Source organism: Tyto alba, unplaced genomic scaffold (genome assembly GCF_018691265.1).
Source record: "Tyto alba isolate M040663 unplaced genomic scaffold, T.alba_DEE_v4.0 Super-Scaffold_44, whole genome shotgun sequence".
Classification (NCBI taxonomy): domain Eukaryota; kingdom Metazoa; phylum Chordata; class Aves; order Strigiformes; family Tytonidae; genus Tyto; species Tyto alba.
In genome coordinates, this window is record NW_024881320.1 from 1,578,068 (window position 1) to 1,591,808 (window position 13,741).

The window sequence follows — 13,741 nt, forward strand, 5'->3', positions numbered from 1 at the left end:
AACAACATGGCTATCAGACTCCCCGGGTGCTGTGCAGCACCCACAGCCCCCTCTCACCCCCCCTCCCCGAGCAGCGGGATCCCCATTGTCACCCCAGGGAGTGACACACAGTGTTAACGTGGCCCAGGCCAGCTCTCTTCTGCACGCAACATTTCAGGGGGGTCCCCGCACCCCCAGCAGCACCTCTGGCTGCTCCCCCCAGCCCCAGCACGGCCCCACGCAGGGTCCCCCCCGCTGGGGTGTTGCTCCCAGAGCCTGCCCTGGCAGGGACACACAGAGGGGTCTGTCCCCACGGTTGTGGGGGAGCAGCCTCGGGGGCCTCAGGACACCCTGTGCCTCTGCAAAAAAAAAAAAAAAAATCTTGCCACGCCACGGGTAGGTTTTAGCAGGTTGGGTTTGTGACCTACACCGCTCCCAGCCCTGCTGCCGTCCTCCTCCATTCCCTGTGCCTCCGGCTGCGGCACCGCAGAGGGATCCAGCCACTGCCCTCCCCGTCTTTTGGGGCTAATTCGTAGCGGTCCCCAGCCCAGGACCCCTGGGGACCAGCCTTGGGTCCCAGCGCAGGGCAGGGGCATCCCCGCGGCTGCCAGCCAGTGCATCCCAGTGAGCGACAGGCACGGTGCTCAGCGCGGCTCCTGCCGGGCTGTGATTCCTTCCCCTCGGCTCTGCCGGGCCCGTTTCGGCTCATCTCGGCCTCGGGCAGTGGCGATGCCACCAGCAGCCACCCAGGGACCTTCCTGGAAGCAGATTTTGCCACTCAGGACCACACAATCTCCTTTAATAGCTGCAAACCCGGATCCAAAATAGAAAAGCTTTAGGGGGGCGGCACCAAGAGCCCAGGCAGCCTCGAGCCCGTCTCTCACCTCTGCACCAGCCCCGGGGGGGGGGGGTCCCCAAGCGCGGGCGCTGTGCCCTCAGGGCAGGGGGGATGCTCTGCATCCTGTCTGGATGAGGTTGCTCCGTACTGGGATGCCCAGCTCCCTGCCAGCATCCTCGGGGTCCCCCCCCCCCACTTCCACAGCAGAGAGATCAGCCCCAGGGAGCAACAACCCTGGTGCGGTGGGGAAGCTTCCTCAGGGCTGGGCTGGGGGCTCTGGAGGGTGCTGGGGCCAGGCCCAGCCCTCACCCTGGGGGACGATTCCCTCTTTGGGGGGCACAAGGCCTGGCACCGCCCAGGAACAACTGCTCTCCACCTCCCCCCTTGCTGCTGGAGACACCCCTGAGGCTGCCCGGGGCCCCCAGGACCCCCCAAGCCACCACTCTGCCCTTTGGGCTGGATGCCCTCCCGCAGGGGAGCAGAGGCAAGGGGGGGAAGGAGCCGCAAGCAGAGCTCCCCCAGCCCCAGGAGATGCTTTGAGAAGGGGCAGAGTCACGGGAAAAACCCTTGGCAAGTGCCCCAAGACACACTCCCCCCCCCGCCCCAGGGGGCTGGGCTGTCCCCAACGCAGGGCTCACCCCCCAGCAACACCAGTACCCAGCCACAGCCCCACTGCGGGCTATTTTTGGAAAGCTGCAGCCTTTATGTAACATTGCAAGTCCTCTCCCTTCCCCGGCTTTTCCTCTGCACGGGAGATGCTGGGGGCACTGCCATGGCCCCCCCTCGCCCCATCTCCACCCCATCCCTGGACCGCAGCTCCCCTCACCACACCCCACCACGAGCACAACCCCAGCCCAGGACCAGCCAGGCCCCCCATCAGCCTCCAGCTCAGAGCTTTATTGAGGTTTTTGCACAAAAAAAAAAACCACCAAGGTCACGGCCTCAGCCGGCGGCATCGTGTCAGCCGGCCCCTGGCCCCGGGTGGGGGACACACACAGGGCTGGGGGGGTCCCTCAGCTGTTCTCGAAGCAGCCCCGCTGGTGCCACTGCTGGTCCCGCACGCGGCGCACGGACTGGATGAGGGGCTGGTTGGCATCCCACTCGTTCCAGTGGCGGTACTCGCCCTTCTCGAAGACGTGCTGGCGACCCCGGTACCCCGGGTACTCGTAGCCCACCCACCTGCAGGGAACGGGGGCAGCACTCAGCAGGGCCCCGGGGGGTGCTGCTGCAGCCCCCCTCCCCCGCCCAGGGGGTACGTGTGTGTGTCCCCAGGAGTGGGAGGGCAGCATCCCCCCGTGTCACCCCCGAGGCTGTGCCGGTGCCTCTGCCCGACGCTCCGCAGCGCTGCTCGGGGACCACGGCGCTGTCACCACCAAGTGCCACCGCCACGAGGCTGCAGCTGCAGAGTCCGGGTGGGAAACGTCATCGTGGCGAGACCCCAGGGGCAGGGAGAGCCCTGGGTCGGGGCGAGGAGCCGTCACACAGCCCCGGTTCCCCATCGCTCCCCGCAGGCCGTGGGGAGGGAGCAAGGGACACGACGGGCACGAGCAGCAGCGTGGGGACGGCCGCCCCGTCCCCGCCGCAGCGGTTGCACCAGGCATCCCTGCCACCACCCCAGCCACGGTGCCACGGGACAGGACCCCACGGGGGGTGTCCCCGCTTGCCCCCGCCGGTGCCACCGTCCTTACGTTCCGTTCAGGGCCCTGACGCTGGCCACGCGGTCCTGGAAGCCATGGGCCCAGAGGCTGGGGACGTCGTCGTCCACGATCTCCATCTTCCTCCCGGTGTAGCCCGCGTTCTCAAAGAGGTGGATCTTGTGGTCGGGGCTGTCCTGGGGGAACGCAGGGGTGAGGGGGTCCCCGCCCTGCCCTGCGCACCCCCCAGCCCCGACACTCCCATGGCTGCGGCCGAGCTGCTTGTCCCCAGGGGCACAGACACCCCAAGGCAGCCGCTACTCACGATCTGGAGGGGGCGGATGGACATCAGGCTGTCGCTGTTGTGGCTGTTGGACCAGGAGTCCCAGCGCGGGTAGTCCCCTTTCTCCAGCACAAACTGCTCCCCGGCGAAGGCTTGCCGCTCGAAGCCCAACCACCTGCGGGACCGGGGGGGGTCGGGGATGGCATGGCCGGGGGGAGGAGCACCCCCCAGGGACTGCTCCCCACCAGCGGGATGCAGGGGATGCTCTCCCCGCTCCCCCCACCCCACCCCAGGGCTTGTCCATCCTCCACCCCCCGGACTTACGGGCCAGACTCCACCTGGATGGAGCCCACCTTCTCCAGCTCCTTCTCGGTGATGTTGGGGAGCTCCTCTGTCAGCTCGCACTTCTTCCCCTGGAAATTCTCCAGCTCGTAGATGGTGATCTAAAGTGGGGAGAGACGCCGTCAGCCGCTGCTGTGGCCGCTCGGGGGGAGGGGGAAGCCCCCTGCCCCAGCACAGGACCCCCCTCGGCAAACGCCAGCAGCAGCAGAGGGAAGTGCCCCAGCAGCATCCCCGCCATCCCCCACGGCTGAGCTGGATCCTGCCACGTGCCTCTGCCCCGGCAGACGGCTCCCGGGCCGCGCTCCGCAGCCGGGTATTGGCCAGAGAGGTTTGCTTGGTAAAACACAGGCTGATATTTCATCCGTGACAGGCTGAAAACGAGCTGACCAGCTCAAACACAGCATTGAAAACACAGAGGGTTGGCGCTAAGAGACCTCTGGGACCGTGGACTGCGGTCTCCTGCCCCCAGCCCATCATTTCCTAATCACTGCTCCTCCAGACCCATCCATTCCCCTCTCCCAGCCTGGCACAAGCTCATTATTTAGTATTTTCCTCTAAACCCTGCTGGATGCAGAGACCACAAGACCTCCCCGGGCCCTCCTGCTCTCGGCAGAGCTTTGGGGCTGAGCTGCAGGACGAGCGGCCAGAGCACAGCGGGGAAGGGGGGCCTAGCACGTTTTTGGGACCAGGAGGGTGGGCACAGCAGCCAGGCTGAGCACGCCTGCGGCCAGGCACCCCCCGGCCCCTGCCCCAAAGGGGTCCCAGCCGAACCCCCCGAGCCCAGCACAACGGCAGAGCCTCCTGCAGACACCGCAAGATGGGGGCGTATCAAGGGACAGAGGGGACACCCGTGGTCCTCAGGAATTTCTTGCCACCCCCAAAGCAATAAGCACTCCAAGCTCCCAGCACCTCTCCACCCCATTTGCAGGATCTGCTCCCACCTCCAGCCTTCCCCGGCCAGGAGCGGCTTTGCCCGGCTTCCCGTGCTGCAGGAAGGGCTGCAGCCATTGCAACACCCACAGCTGATTTACCTCTAACCGACCTACAAGCGTAAGAATTACCACCTAAAAAAAAAAAAAAAAAAACACCAAAAAACCACATAAGGAGTTTTACTGCTCAACCCTACAGCCGATCCCCGCCGTGACGGGGTAGTTTATCTCCTGGATTGAAACGCTGCGCAGCTGCACACCGGACCGGCAGGCAAAAGCACTTGGCAGCCACAAACGCAGCGAGCAGCGTCTCCTCCTGCCAGGCAGCGGCAAATCCGGCGGCTGAAGCCTCCCTCCCCGGCGCGCAGCTCGGCTCGCCGGGCGAGGAGCAGATTTCTCAGAGCGGTGCCACCGACGTGCTGCTGCATGAGGGGAGCCGGAGGCTGCTCGCTTCCCCAGCCTGGACGCTGGGACCAGCCTGGTGCACGCACGCTGCAACGCCCGGCGACCTGCAAAGTCCATCCGTAACCAGTTGCCCCCAGTATACCTTGTAATTGCCACCACGCTCGCCAGCACCCTCCCCAGTCGCCATCTGCTCGGGGGGACTTTGTTGCTCGGTCATTGTGCCTGGAAAACCCAAATTGGAGGAGGTTAACACAGCATTGCTTTTAAGCAGGTATCAGCCTTTATAATTATAAAGTGCTTAATAAAATAGGAAAGAAGCTGGCGTGGGAACGGGCAGTGGTAGTTAAGACGGCTCCCCCTGAACGCAGCGGCTGTAAATCCCCAGGGGTGTCCAGGCTGGCAGGAACGCTCCGTTATCCATCCTCCTCTCCCTCCTGCACGCGGGCCCTGCCTCCTTGCCACGGGGCCGCAGAGCCCGTCACCAACCCAAGCCACTTCCCAGTGACACAGTGACACGGCCTCCCCCCCCCCCCGCCCCTGGACAGCTCGCCCAGGTGCTCGTTAAACCCATGTCCATCAACCCGTCCTTCATCTCCAAACCCAACAACCGGGTTTCGGCTGCTGCCGTCTTTCCCTGCTAACTTCAACCTGACGGTTCTTCCCTTGCTGCCGCAGCCCGGGGGGCATCGGACCCCCCCGCAGCGAGAGCCCCCTCCTTGCTCCCCAGGAACATCTCACCAAGTTCCCACTCAGCTCGGAAACGCACGCCTGCTCTCACCCCGCTAACGCGAGGGGGTGGCGAGAGGTTAATACGAGATGAATAAAAGAAACCGAGTTTGACCGGCGTCCTTCATCAAAACCCTTGCAGCGTCACTTCTCGCCAAGCGTTAGCAAAACATTCGCGCTAGCGAGACCTCGACTCAGACACGCTAATTCTTTTTTAAAGCCCCTTCCAGTCCAAGCAGTGCTGCCGCTACCTCTCCCGGCGTGGTTCCGCTCTGCCGGCCGGCGCGGGTGGCCCTGCTATTTATGGGTTGCTTCTGAACAGAACAGCACATTATTTGGACGCTGATACAGCAGCTGCGTCCACTGAATTCCATCCATGAGATTTCATCTCAATAGCGCGGGCTCGCAGCGCGCTATGGAAACGTTATTCAGATTTCTCCCGGCTGTCCCTTAAAAATGTGCCACTCGATTTACAGAAGATTAACGTCGAAATTCGCATCAGCACGTTCACGTCGCTTCTTGCCAGGTTCTCTGGAAAACTCTCCCGTCAGCAGCTAAGGGCAGGGTTTAGCCTGGAAACTGAGCCCAGCGCAAAGCAAAAAAAACAGTGCAAAATATTTACAGCTTGTTTGGGCTCGAACGCGAGACGAGATGCGGAGTTGGTGTTGGCTCTGGGGAGCTCGGCGGGGCTGGCAGGTTCAGGTTCTCGCCTCCGTTGGGACCCTCCCCGGGAAGGTTCCCTCCACTGAGCCCCTTTTCCTCCTCCTCACCCCTCTCCGCGTCCCACGCTGCGTGTTTCCTGGGAGCACCCACCTGCACGCAGGGGCTTTGGGGAGCCCAGCGCCCCGGCCACGGGCTGATCCTTCTTTCCAGGCAAAGCACGAGCTAACGGGGGGGGAGGGGGTCGGGCAGCCCCTCTGCACCAGATTCCAAACCAAGAGCATCGATGGGGCCCAATTCTTCCGCAGGGAGCACCAAGCTGCCTTCAACCGCACAACCACTGCTCTTAGGGGGCTTTGACCTGCTCCTCGCGCATCTCGCCTCAAAACTAAGAGCTACACACAGCACGTTTACCAAAACTGCCGAAAAGCCACTCCGCCAGGACAGGCTGGGCAAAGGTGAAGTTGGGCTGGTTGGAGGGGGCCGGGAAGCTGCCCCGGCACCCAGACGGAGCTCTCCACCGCAGCGCTCCGCGCGTCTGAGCCGCTCCCGGCCAGGCTCCTCGTCCCCCCCCCTCACCACTGCCCGGTGCCGCAGGACAAGAGAAGTGACCCCCAAAATCCGGCATCCCTAAGGGAGCCCGGGCGCAGGGGCACCACCCAAACAGCGTTTTGTACCTGCAAAGACCACTTTTATTGCAGTTCCTTGTCACATTGTCATCTTCTCTTTGAATATGAAGCTGCTTGTCTGTAAAATAGGAAACGGCTTCTGTACAGGAGGACTCAAAGGAGACCATGGAACGGGTTGTTTCTTTTTACCAAACACGATAGCATCTGTTTTCAACGCATTAGAAATGCAGAATTTTTCTTACCAGTCCACTCCTTGCCAGGCTCCCCGTGACACTTTGCTCCTCAGGGGCTGCGGTGCCCATGAATCTTCCTCTTTCCCAAACTCACAGAGCTTCCACACCGATATGGCAATTGCAAAAACATGACAGAAGGGGCACTAGATCTCACCGATTTGTCTTTCGAACAGAACTCAATTTCCTTTCGCTGTCAGTCTCTTAAATCCCTTTGAGAAATGCTTATAGTATATTGTTAAAAAATAGATGTTTAAAAAAAAAAATGTGGTAAAGCTAAACTTGAATCATAGTTGTACAGTCTAATACACAACAGCAAGAGTATCTTTATTACTTAGGAGATTATTTAGTACAAAATATATTCTGTAGCACAACACATTTATTCTGGCCTGTATTTACATACTCTATAAGGCTGCGTGGAACGATATAAAATTTTAATTTATACAATAGCGCCTTTAAAAACAAGCTTGGGGTTTAATATGGAAAGAGAAAAATCCGTAAGCCATTAGGCCTCGTCTCTCCTCTGTCTCCAACCCCACCAGCAGAATCAGAAGTTACCCATCTGAGCTGGTTTTGCAAGAACACTCTGGGCTCGGCGGCTGGCTGTGCGTGCCGGGGGCCAGCGCTTGCCCTGAGCAGCTCCCCCCTAAGCCCAGATCCCCACCACTCGCCCTCCACCCGCACCAGCACCCGCAGGACCTGGGTGCTGCAGCTCCGGCTGAGAGGCCTCGGAACCCCGAACCCCCAAATCCACCGAGGCTGGTTTCTACCCCAAAAGCCCTCTCCTCCCCCAAAGCCCACCTTTGGGGTTTTTTTTTGGTTGTTGTTTTTTAATTCACACCAGGACCTAGGAAAAACACCAGCTGACAGCTCTCACGAGCGCAGAGCTCAAGTCGATGCAAAAATGAACATTTGCTTTTGCTTCACGCCGGAGAGCGCGCCCCCCCCCCCCCCACCGGGGCCACTGCGCTGCATCCCCACCCGGGGGCTTGCACGAGTGTCCTTCAGCTTCTCGCCCCGGGTGCCCCTCCCCAAACACACCCCCCCCCCCCAGCTCCCGGCAGGACGAGCCGTCCCCGGTTTTACCGTTCGAGGTCGGGAACCTGCGCTCAGCAAACCCCCGCCGGCGCGGCACGCCCGGAACTCCGCGCTGCCCCGGCTCCCAAAGCGCCCCGCTCGACAGACCTCCCCCCCACACACCCACCCCGCTTCTCCCCAAAGCTCACCCCCAGGTCTGCCTCTGCAGCTTTTAAAGCTTTTTATTTAAACTACCTGTACGGCATTTGTCTTAGAACTGCCCCGATCCCCACCGAGCTGTCTCGGTGTATCAGCTCCTCACTGAGCACCTGGACATCAAACCACACCCTCGGTTTAAGGCCTAAGACAGGAGGCGTATTTGAGGGTGTTTGCACACGTATTAAAGGTTATAAATGAACAGACGCTGCTGCGCCCGATGAACTGGCCGATTAGCAGCCTGCATCCGTCAATCCGACACACAGCGCGTTTAACAGCTTGCCAATGATTGTTTGTAAACAGCAGGGTGAAGCAAACTTTTGTGCAAACGAAAAGGTGGGGGGGTTTAATTCCTTCAGGGCCACTTTATAAGAAGGTTTCAGACTTCAAAGGCTGAAGAACAGAAACGGTGCTTCTTTCTCTGCAGGAAGTAAAAGCAAAGCAGCGAGAGTCTGAACGGCTAAGGACTCAAATTATAGCTACACAGACCTTAAAGAGGTGAATTTGCAAAAAGGGGGGGAAAAAAAAAAAAAAAAAAAAAAAAGGTATGAATCCACAACTTGGGATTCCAGTAAAAAGAAACAGAACGGCAGAGTAAATCCCCAGTTGACAAACTAAAATGGAGAGAGGATTCCTGGTAATAATGAGAGAAAAATGCAATCAGAAAAGAAGTATTTCCAAATCCCACAGACCATGTACTTCCACTTTTAAAAAACCACTACTCCACTGATGCAGCTTTTTAAGCAAGCAAAAAAAGCTGAGCAGCTGGAACGGGAGGGATGAGGATGCTGCACTCCCCAGGATCTCCATCACGTTCGTTATTGCTCAGACACTGTTAGGACAAGAGCTGAAACCTGCTCTAAGCCAGGTTCCAGAATTAATGAAAAAGCATACCTGAGGAAAGTGCTGAAGCCAAGAGCTCACTCCCCTCCTGTATTACCAGCCAAAAAAAAAAAAAAGTACGTGGCAACAAAAGTGTAAGAAATTCCACAAGCATTATTTGGAATGAAAATAGAATTATATAAAGTGTATTACAGTATGGTCTCTCATTTAAGAAATAGTAACATATTTATAGATCTTTTATTACATAGAGATAACCTGAAGAGAAGGAAGTAGATATTTAATTCATGTACACTATAAAGAAATGATAGAGCAGAAAAAAACACTTTCCCATTCGACGACATTCTAAAGATGGTTTTTAATTAGACATTTAAGCATTAAACATTTCTCAGTAGTAGGTTAAACTACTAAATACAGTAAGTTTCAGTGCATTGTCCAAGCAGATGTGGAAATGCATACACATTCAAAGGGCTTTGTGGAAACCTAGCATTAATCCCCTCAGTTTCCTCAAACACAGAGCAAACACTGCAGTTACAGAATTTCTGGCCTTCCTTTATTAGACCAAAAACCAGTAAATCCTCCAACTATTGGTAACGCAACACTGTCAGCCTGCTGAATTCGAAAATCAAGCCTGTGTAAATATTCTCGTAAGCAGGGGGAATTTACCTGATTTCTAGGTACAGTTTAAAGTAAGCCCCACTTCATCTGAGTAACGGTAAGGAAAGCAATCGCCGCCTCCCACGCCTGCACACGCTGCTGCTCAGGGCTGGCCGAGGTGTGTGTCGCACGGGGTACGCGGCTGGCGGTACCCTCGAGTGCTGCCATAAAAAAAAAAAAATAAAAAAAAAAATCCCAAAAGACACATATGCAAGGCTTATCTCCAAGTTGCCTTTTCCACCATCATCTAAAGAAAAGGGAAGAAGAAAACATGTGCAACGTCTTAAAATTAGCCAAGAGGAGCTCTTCCAACAGTCTGGTCGACCGCGTTCAAGTGGAAGCCCGTCGCCCTTCGCCCAGGGTTAAAAGCCACAGGGAGTGAAACGCTTGGCAGAAATCTTGGGTGATCGTTTCTTAATTGGGAGCAGAAGGGGCTGTAAAACTGTAACGGTGGCAACAGCTCTGATGTGAAATAGGGCAAAGCAGCAAGTAAAGATTTTTTCACACAAGAGAAACGTATGCGTTGCATCTCCATTAAGGACAGGGAGCTGCTATCGGAACTAAATCTGGGAGAGAGAGATGCGCATATGGGACTTGTCTCCTGACATACTGCTGTTATTTCCTACGAGCAGACTGGGACTAAAAATCACCTCATCTGCGACTCCTCCATGAGAAGAATTGGCACATGGTTTTGGCAGCTACAAGCTTGATAGACAGCAGACCAGGCATGCCACTCTGGCTAGCAGATGCACCATTGTGGTAACCCCACGTAAATCAAGCTTTCCGAAACGCTGATCATTAAACAACAAAAAAAAAAATTTGGAAAAAAAAAAAAAAAAAAAAAAGGAAAATGAGTTCAAGTGCTGGTGCTTTATCTTTAATATCTAGAAAAGCCCATCAGCAGGACGGGGGATGCGCAAGGCGAGGAGCAGCCTCTGCTCTGGCTTCGCGCTTTGCTTTTCCACGCTGCTGCTTTCAGGGTTGAGTCGTGAGGAACACTGACCCAACAGGAGAACCCCCCTCGCTGGGCTACATTTTTAAAGGTTTACAGAAAAGAGCACTTATTTGGGGAAAGAATAAAGTATGTCTTAAATGGACATCTTGGTTGCTATTTCAGAATCTGTATTCCAAGATATTAACATGTTTGAGATATCAGTGGTATTCATCACACCCGTGTTATGCATGAGATATCTTTACCGCTATTAGAACATCAATTTTACCAAAAGAAAAGTAAGTCATCTGAGAAACTGAAGATCACATTTAGGTTATCCCACAAAATCAGCATAAAAATAAAAACTTAAACCTGGTATTTACAGATTAACAAATAAAAATATGAAGTGGGACTATCCAAACTGCTATTAAAGTGACATTCAACAATTAACTGGAACCCTGATATGAGTGTAACATCTGCCCTCTTCCCTTCCTTTTTTGTTATAAAAACAGTATTTACATTTTCTTTTTTTTTTTTTTCTCAAGAGAACTGGTTGACATTATTGCTTGATCCTTTTTAGGAAAGACATTCCAATGAAGCAATTATTCCACATGCTGACAAAACACAGAATATACCATTTCAAGAGTGACAAAAGTTAACATTTTGTTCATCTAAAAATTATATTCATCTGCTAGGTCAGCAGATCACATGTAAATATAAGCCAATCAAAAATACATTTTACAAAAAATAATCAAGTTTCCTTTTTCAATATGGCAGTAAACATAATTTGTTCTTTCACTCTCAACTTCCACAAACTTCATTCTAAATAGGAGCTTACGATTTTTTCACAAAAAAAAAAAAAAGATAAATTTGATTAAAATTGTTATTTTCATAAACAAACACAAAGCCCAGCCTTACACCTGTCGTGTCTACCAGAAGTCACACTCCTGAGTCGCCGAACACCTATGTAGAAATGCAGTCTTTGTTCAACAGTGAAGGGACTTTCCTGGTGCACAGCACTCCTAGATCAAACGTGACAATCTTTCACGGCTTTCGGAAGTGCTAACTGTGAACCACCAGTTCCTCTTCCAGGCAGGTCTAAAGTGACTATCCTCCCATATCTGAAAAGATACAGCTTTGTATTTGACTATGAATATTAAGCAGCTTTCTCCACAAAACAGGAAGGCACCATGCACATAGCAGTTGAGGCAGGAAGCAAACAGCAGCAACATGACATGTGAATTTTAGGTTCAGATGAGTTAAGGCTTCTGTTAAACTTCTTTATCTTCTTCTAGTTAGAATCACTATCTGCAAAGAAAAAACAGAAGCCACTGAAGTAATGGTGTGACATGGTCAAGCAAGCAGCCAGACCCCTCTCGGTGTCTGCAGCAGGACAGCCCCCCCCCCAAACACACATTACTGTTGTGGTATCACCTTGGCCTCATCTATTTAATGCGCTAAACGCTCAAGAGCTGCCCAGAATACTGCTGAAACCACATCCACCAAGGGTTTCAAAAGGTGTGCAAGCCTCACTGACTCAATGACAGACTCATCCTTGCTCAAGGGGAACTCCATGAAATCGCAGCACAAACAGACCCGCTGTCGTTACACCGAAGTGATCTGCAGAGCAGCAGCAAAACTCTTATCACCTGTGGATGACAACGTCACTTCTGCGAACACTGCTCTGCCTCAGCACGGAATTATTTCACATGCCTGGGTGCACACTTCATGGTAAGTCAGTCTGCTTCAACGCCTGCGCTCGCAGAGTCGTTATACTGGCACAGCAAGGAAACATTTCCCACGTGTGTTTCTATCACTGCACACTTTCACTCAGCAAAGCCACTCTTTCTGTCGGAAGGTACCTTTTCAAACCTGATTCTCATAATGGCTCTGTCTCTTCTTTGATTTCAGCTCCTTCAGCCACTGAGGAGACTTTTCTTCTGACCTAAGATATAAAAAAAAAATACTCTTTTACTCTTTAATTATGAAAACTCATTACAGAAAGAAAAAAAATATACAATTTTCCCTACAGCTGTGGGAAGCCTACTTGCATTATTATTTTCTTCCATCAAAATGAGTATTAGCATCTTTCTGACACTGGTGGGAGCCTCTCACCTGTCCTCCTTCTCTACACTGGAGGGCAGCAGTCTGCTACCAGGAGTTCCAAGCGGCAGTTGCGATTTAGGAGATTTGAACAGCTGAGCAGAACTTACTTCACCAGGACTCTCAGACTCTTGTCTTTTCCGCAGTTGGGCCTAAATATAAAGAAAAGGGTTCCTTTCTAAGCCAACATTCAGACTTTTTTTTGGAATGCCCAACAAATCACTCAGATTTATATAAACAAACCCCCCCTGCAAAACCAGTGAAGGGATTCCTTATGAACCTATGCAGTTTTGAAAGCATGGTTGCTATTGCAAAGCTAACTTTTGCCAAATCACTTTGTATTTCTAGCCAACAGTTAAAAATAAGAAAGAAAACGGCCTGGTTTTAATACACATCACCCCACCACACACACCCCAAGCAACATTGTCATCTTCAGCAACATCCCCTAGCTCTATTCCTAGAAAGCATCTGCAGCTACTGAACTGGTCTAACTCTCATCCGATCCGGTCTGCCCACGCTCACCTTGAGAACAGAGTGGTCGATTCCTGGAAATACGGGAAGTCTCTGAGGTTGTACAGAAGACGATCTCGCAGCGTGCTGTGTCTTGTCTTCCTCATCGGAATCTTCCTGTTGCATAGTTGTCTTCTCTTCTGATTAATTGTTTAAAAAAACAAGCAGAAGGGGAAAAAAACATTAGCCAGCAGGCTTTTCATCTGTACTTTGTTCTAGATCTCTCCCTTCATTCAAAGATTTATTAAGAGTAATATTAACACACCACAGGACTGAGTTCAGTGCTTCAACAGAGATAAAAGCAACCAACCTAAGTGCTCAGCAACAGAAAGACTTCCAGCTGACAGAGATCAGGGAGCAGAAGGTGCTCCTAATTTAACGAGTGTTGCTGCTTCTACACGACTCAGTTGATCACAGAACATGAGATTAATTCAGGCTGGAAGAGACATCCCAAAGTTGTGTGGTCCACCCCCTGCTCACAGCAGGGCTTTGATACAGTCTGAGCAGCAGCAGCAGTCTGCCCACTGCAGGGAAAGACGCAGTGGTACGGCTGCCTTGCTGGGTCCTTCCGTGATAAGTGCACTCCAGATTCTGATACAGCATATATCATCAAAATATTTTAGGTCTGTTAGACATGCAGCAAATCAACCACCACACAGATAATAGTCTTTCCACTGATAAGGAGGCTCAGAAGAGATCAGTTTGATCACACGTTCTTCCCTGCATTCACAGGCTTTAAGGGAAAGCAGAAATGGCAGGTCACAAAAGTGGCTTTTTTAATAGGTCCCCTCAGTTATAAAAACATCACCAGC

The 13,741-nt window shown here is 53.4% G+C and overlaps 2 protein-coding genes across 6 annotated transcripts in view; both read right to left on the reverse strand.

Moving 5' to 3' along the window:
- Nucleotides 1-1,693: 1,693 nt before the first annotated feature.
- Nucleotides 1,694-7,161, reverse strand: CRYBB3 (crystallin beta B3). Of its 2 annotated transcripts, XM_042805696.1 has the most exons (7): nt 6,668-7,161; nt 6,474-6,543; nt 4,553-4,632; nt 3,059-3,177; nt 2,777-2,909; nt 2,506-2,648; nt 1,694-1,996 (listed from the first exon to the last, which is right to left on the reverse strand). In XM_042805696.1, the coding sequence occupies exons 3-7, from the start codon at nt 4,625-4,627 to the stop codon at nt 1,831-1,833; spliced, it is 636 nt and encodes a 211-aa protein (XP_042661630.1). In that variant the 5' UTR covers nt 4,628-4,632; nt 6,474-6,543; nt 6,668-7,161; the 3' UTR covers nt 1,694-1,830. The 2 variants fall into 2 exon arrangements, with proteins under 2 accessions (XP_042661630.1, XP_042661629.1); XM_042805695.1 differs by having other exon boundaries at nt 6,474-7,161.
- Nucleotides 7,162-9,054: 1,893 nt separating this feature from the next.
- Nucleotides 9,055-13,741, reverse strand: part of KIAA1671 (KIAA1671 ortholog) — an 87,350-nt gene continuing 82,663 nt past the window's right edge. For all 4 annotated transcript variants that reach the window (XM_032995006.2, XM_042805240.1, XM_042805239.1 and 1 more), the window contains 4 exons: nt 12,942-13,069; nt 12,432-12,571; nt 12,179-12,261; nt 9,055-11,624 (listed from right to left, as the gene is read on the reverse strand). In XM_032995006.2, coding sequence (XP_032850897.2) covers nt 12,183-12,261; nt 12,432-12,571; nt 12,942-13,069 — 347 coding nt within the window. In that variant the 3' untranslated portion in view covers nt 9,055-11,624; nt 12,179-12,182. The remainder of the gene's footprint in view (nt 11,625-12,178; nt 12,262-12,431; nt 12,572-12,941; nt 13,070-13,741) is intronic.

What these genes read in the sequence shown, in the direction of transcription:
- CRYBB3 (XM_042805696.1), bottom strand. Translation starts at nt 4,627, where the DNA reads ATGACCGAGCAACAAAGTCCCCCCGAGCAGATGGCGACTGGGGAGGGT. An exon ending in CCATCCGCCCCCTCCAGATC is followed by an intron (nt 2,649 to 2,776) that starts GTGAGTAGCGGC and finishes GCGTTCCCCCAG; the next exon opens with GACAGCCCCGACCACAAGAT. An exon ending in GTCAGGGCCCTGAACGGAAC is followed by an intron (nt 1,997 to 2,505) that starts GTAAGGACGGTG and finishes CGTTCCCTGCAG; the next exon opens with GTGGGTGGGCTACGAGTACC.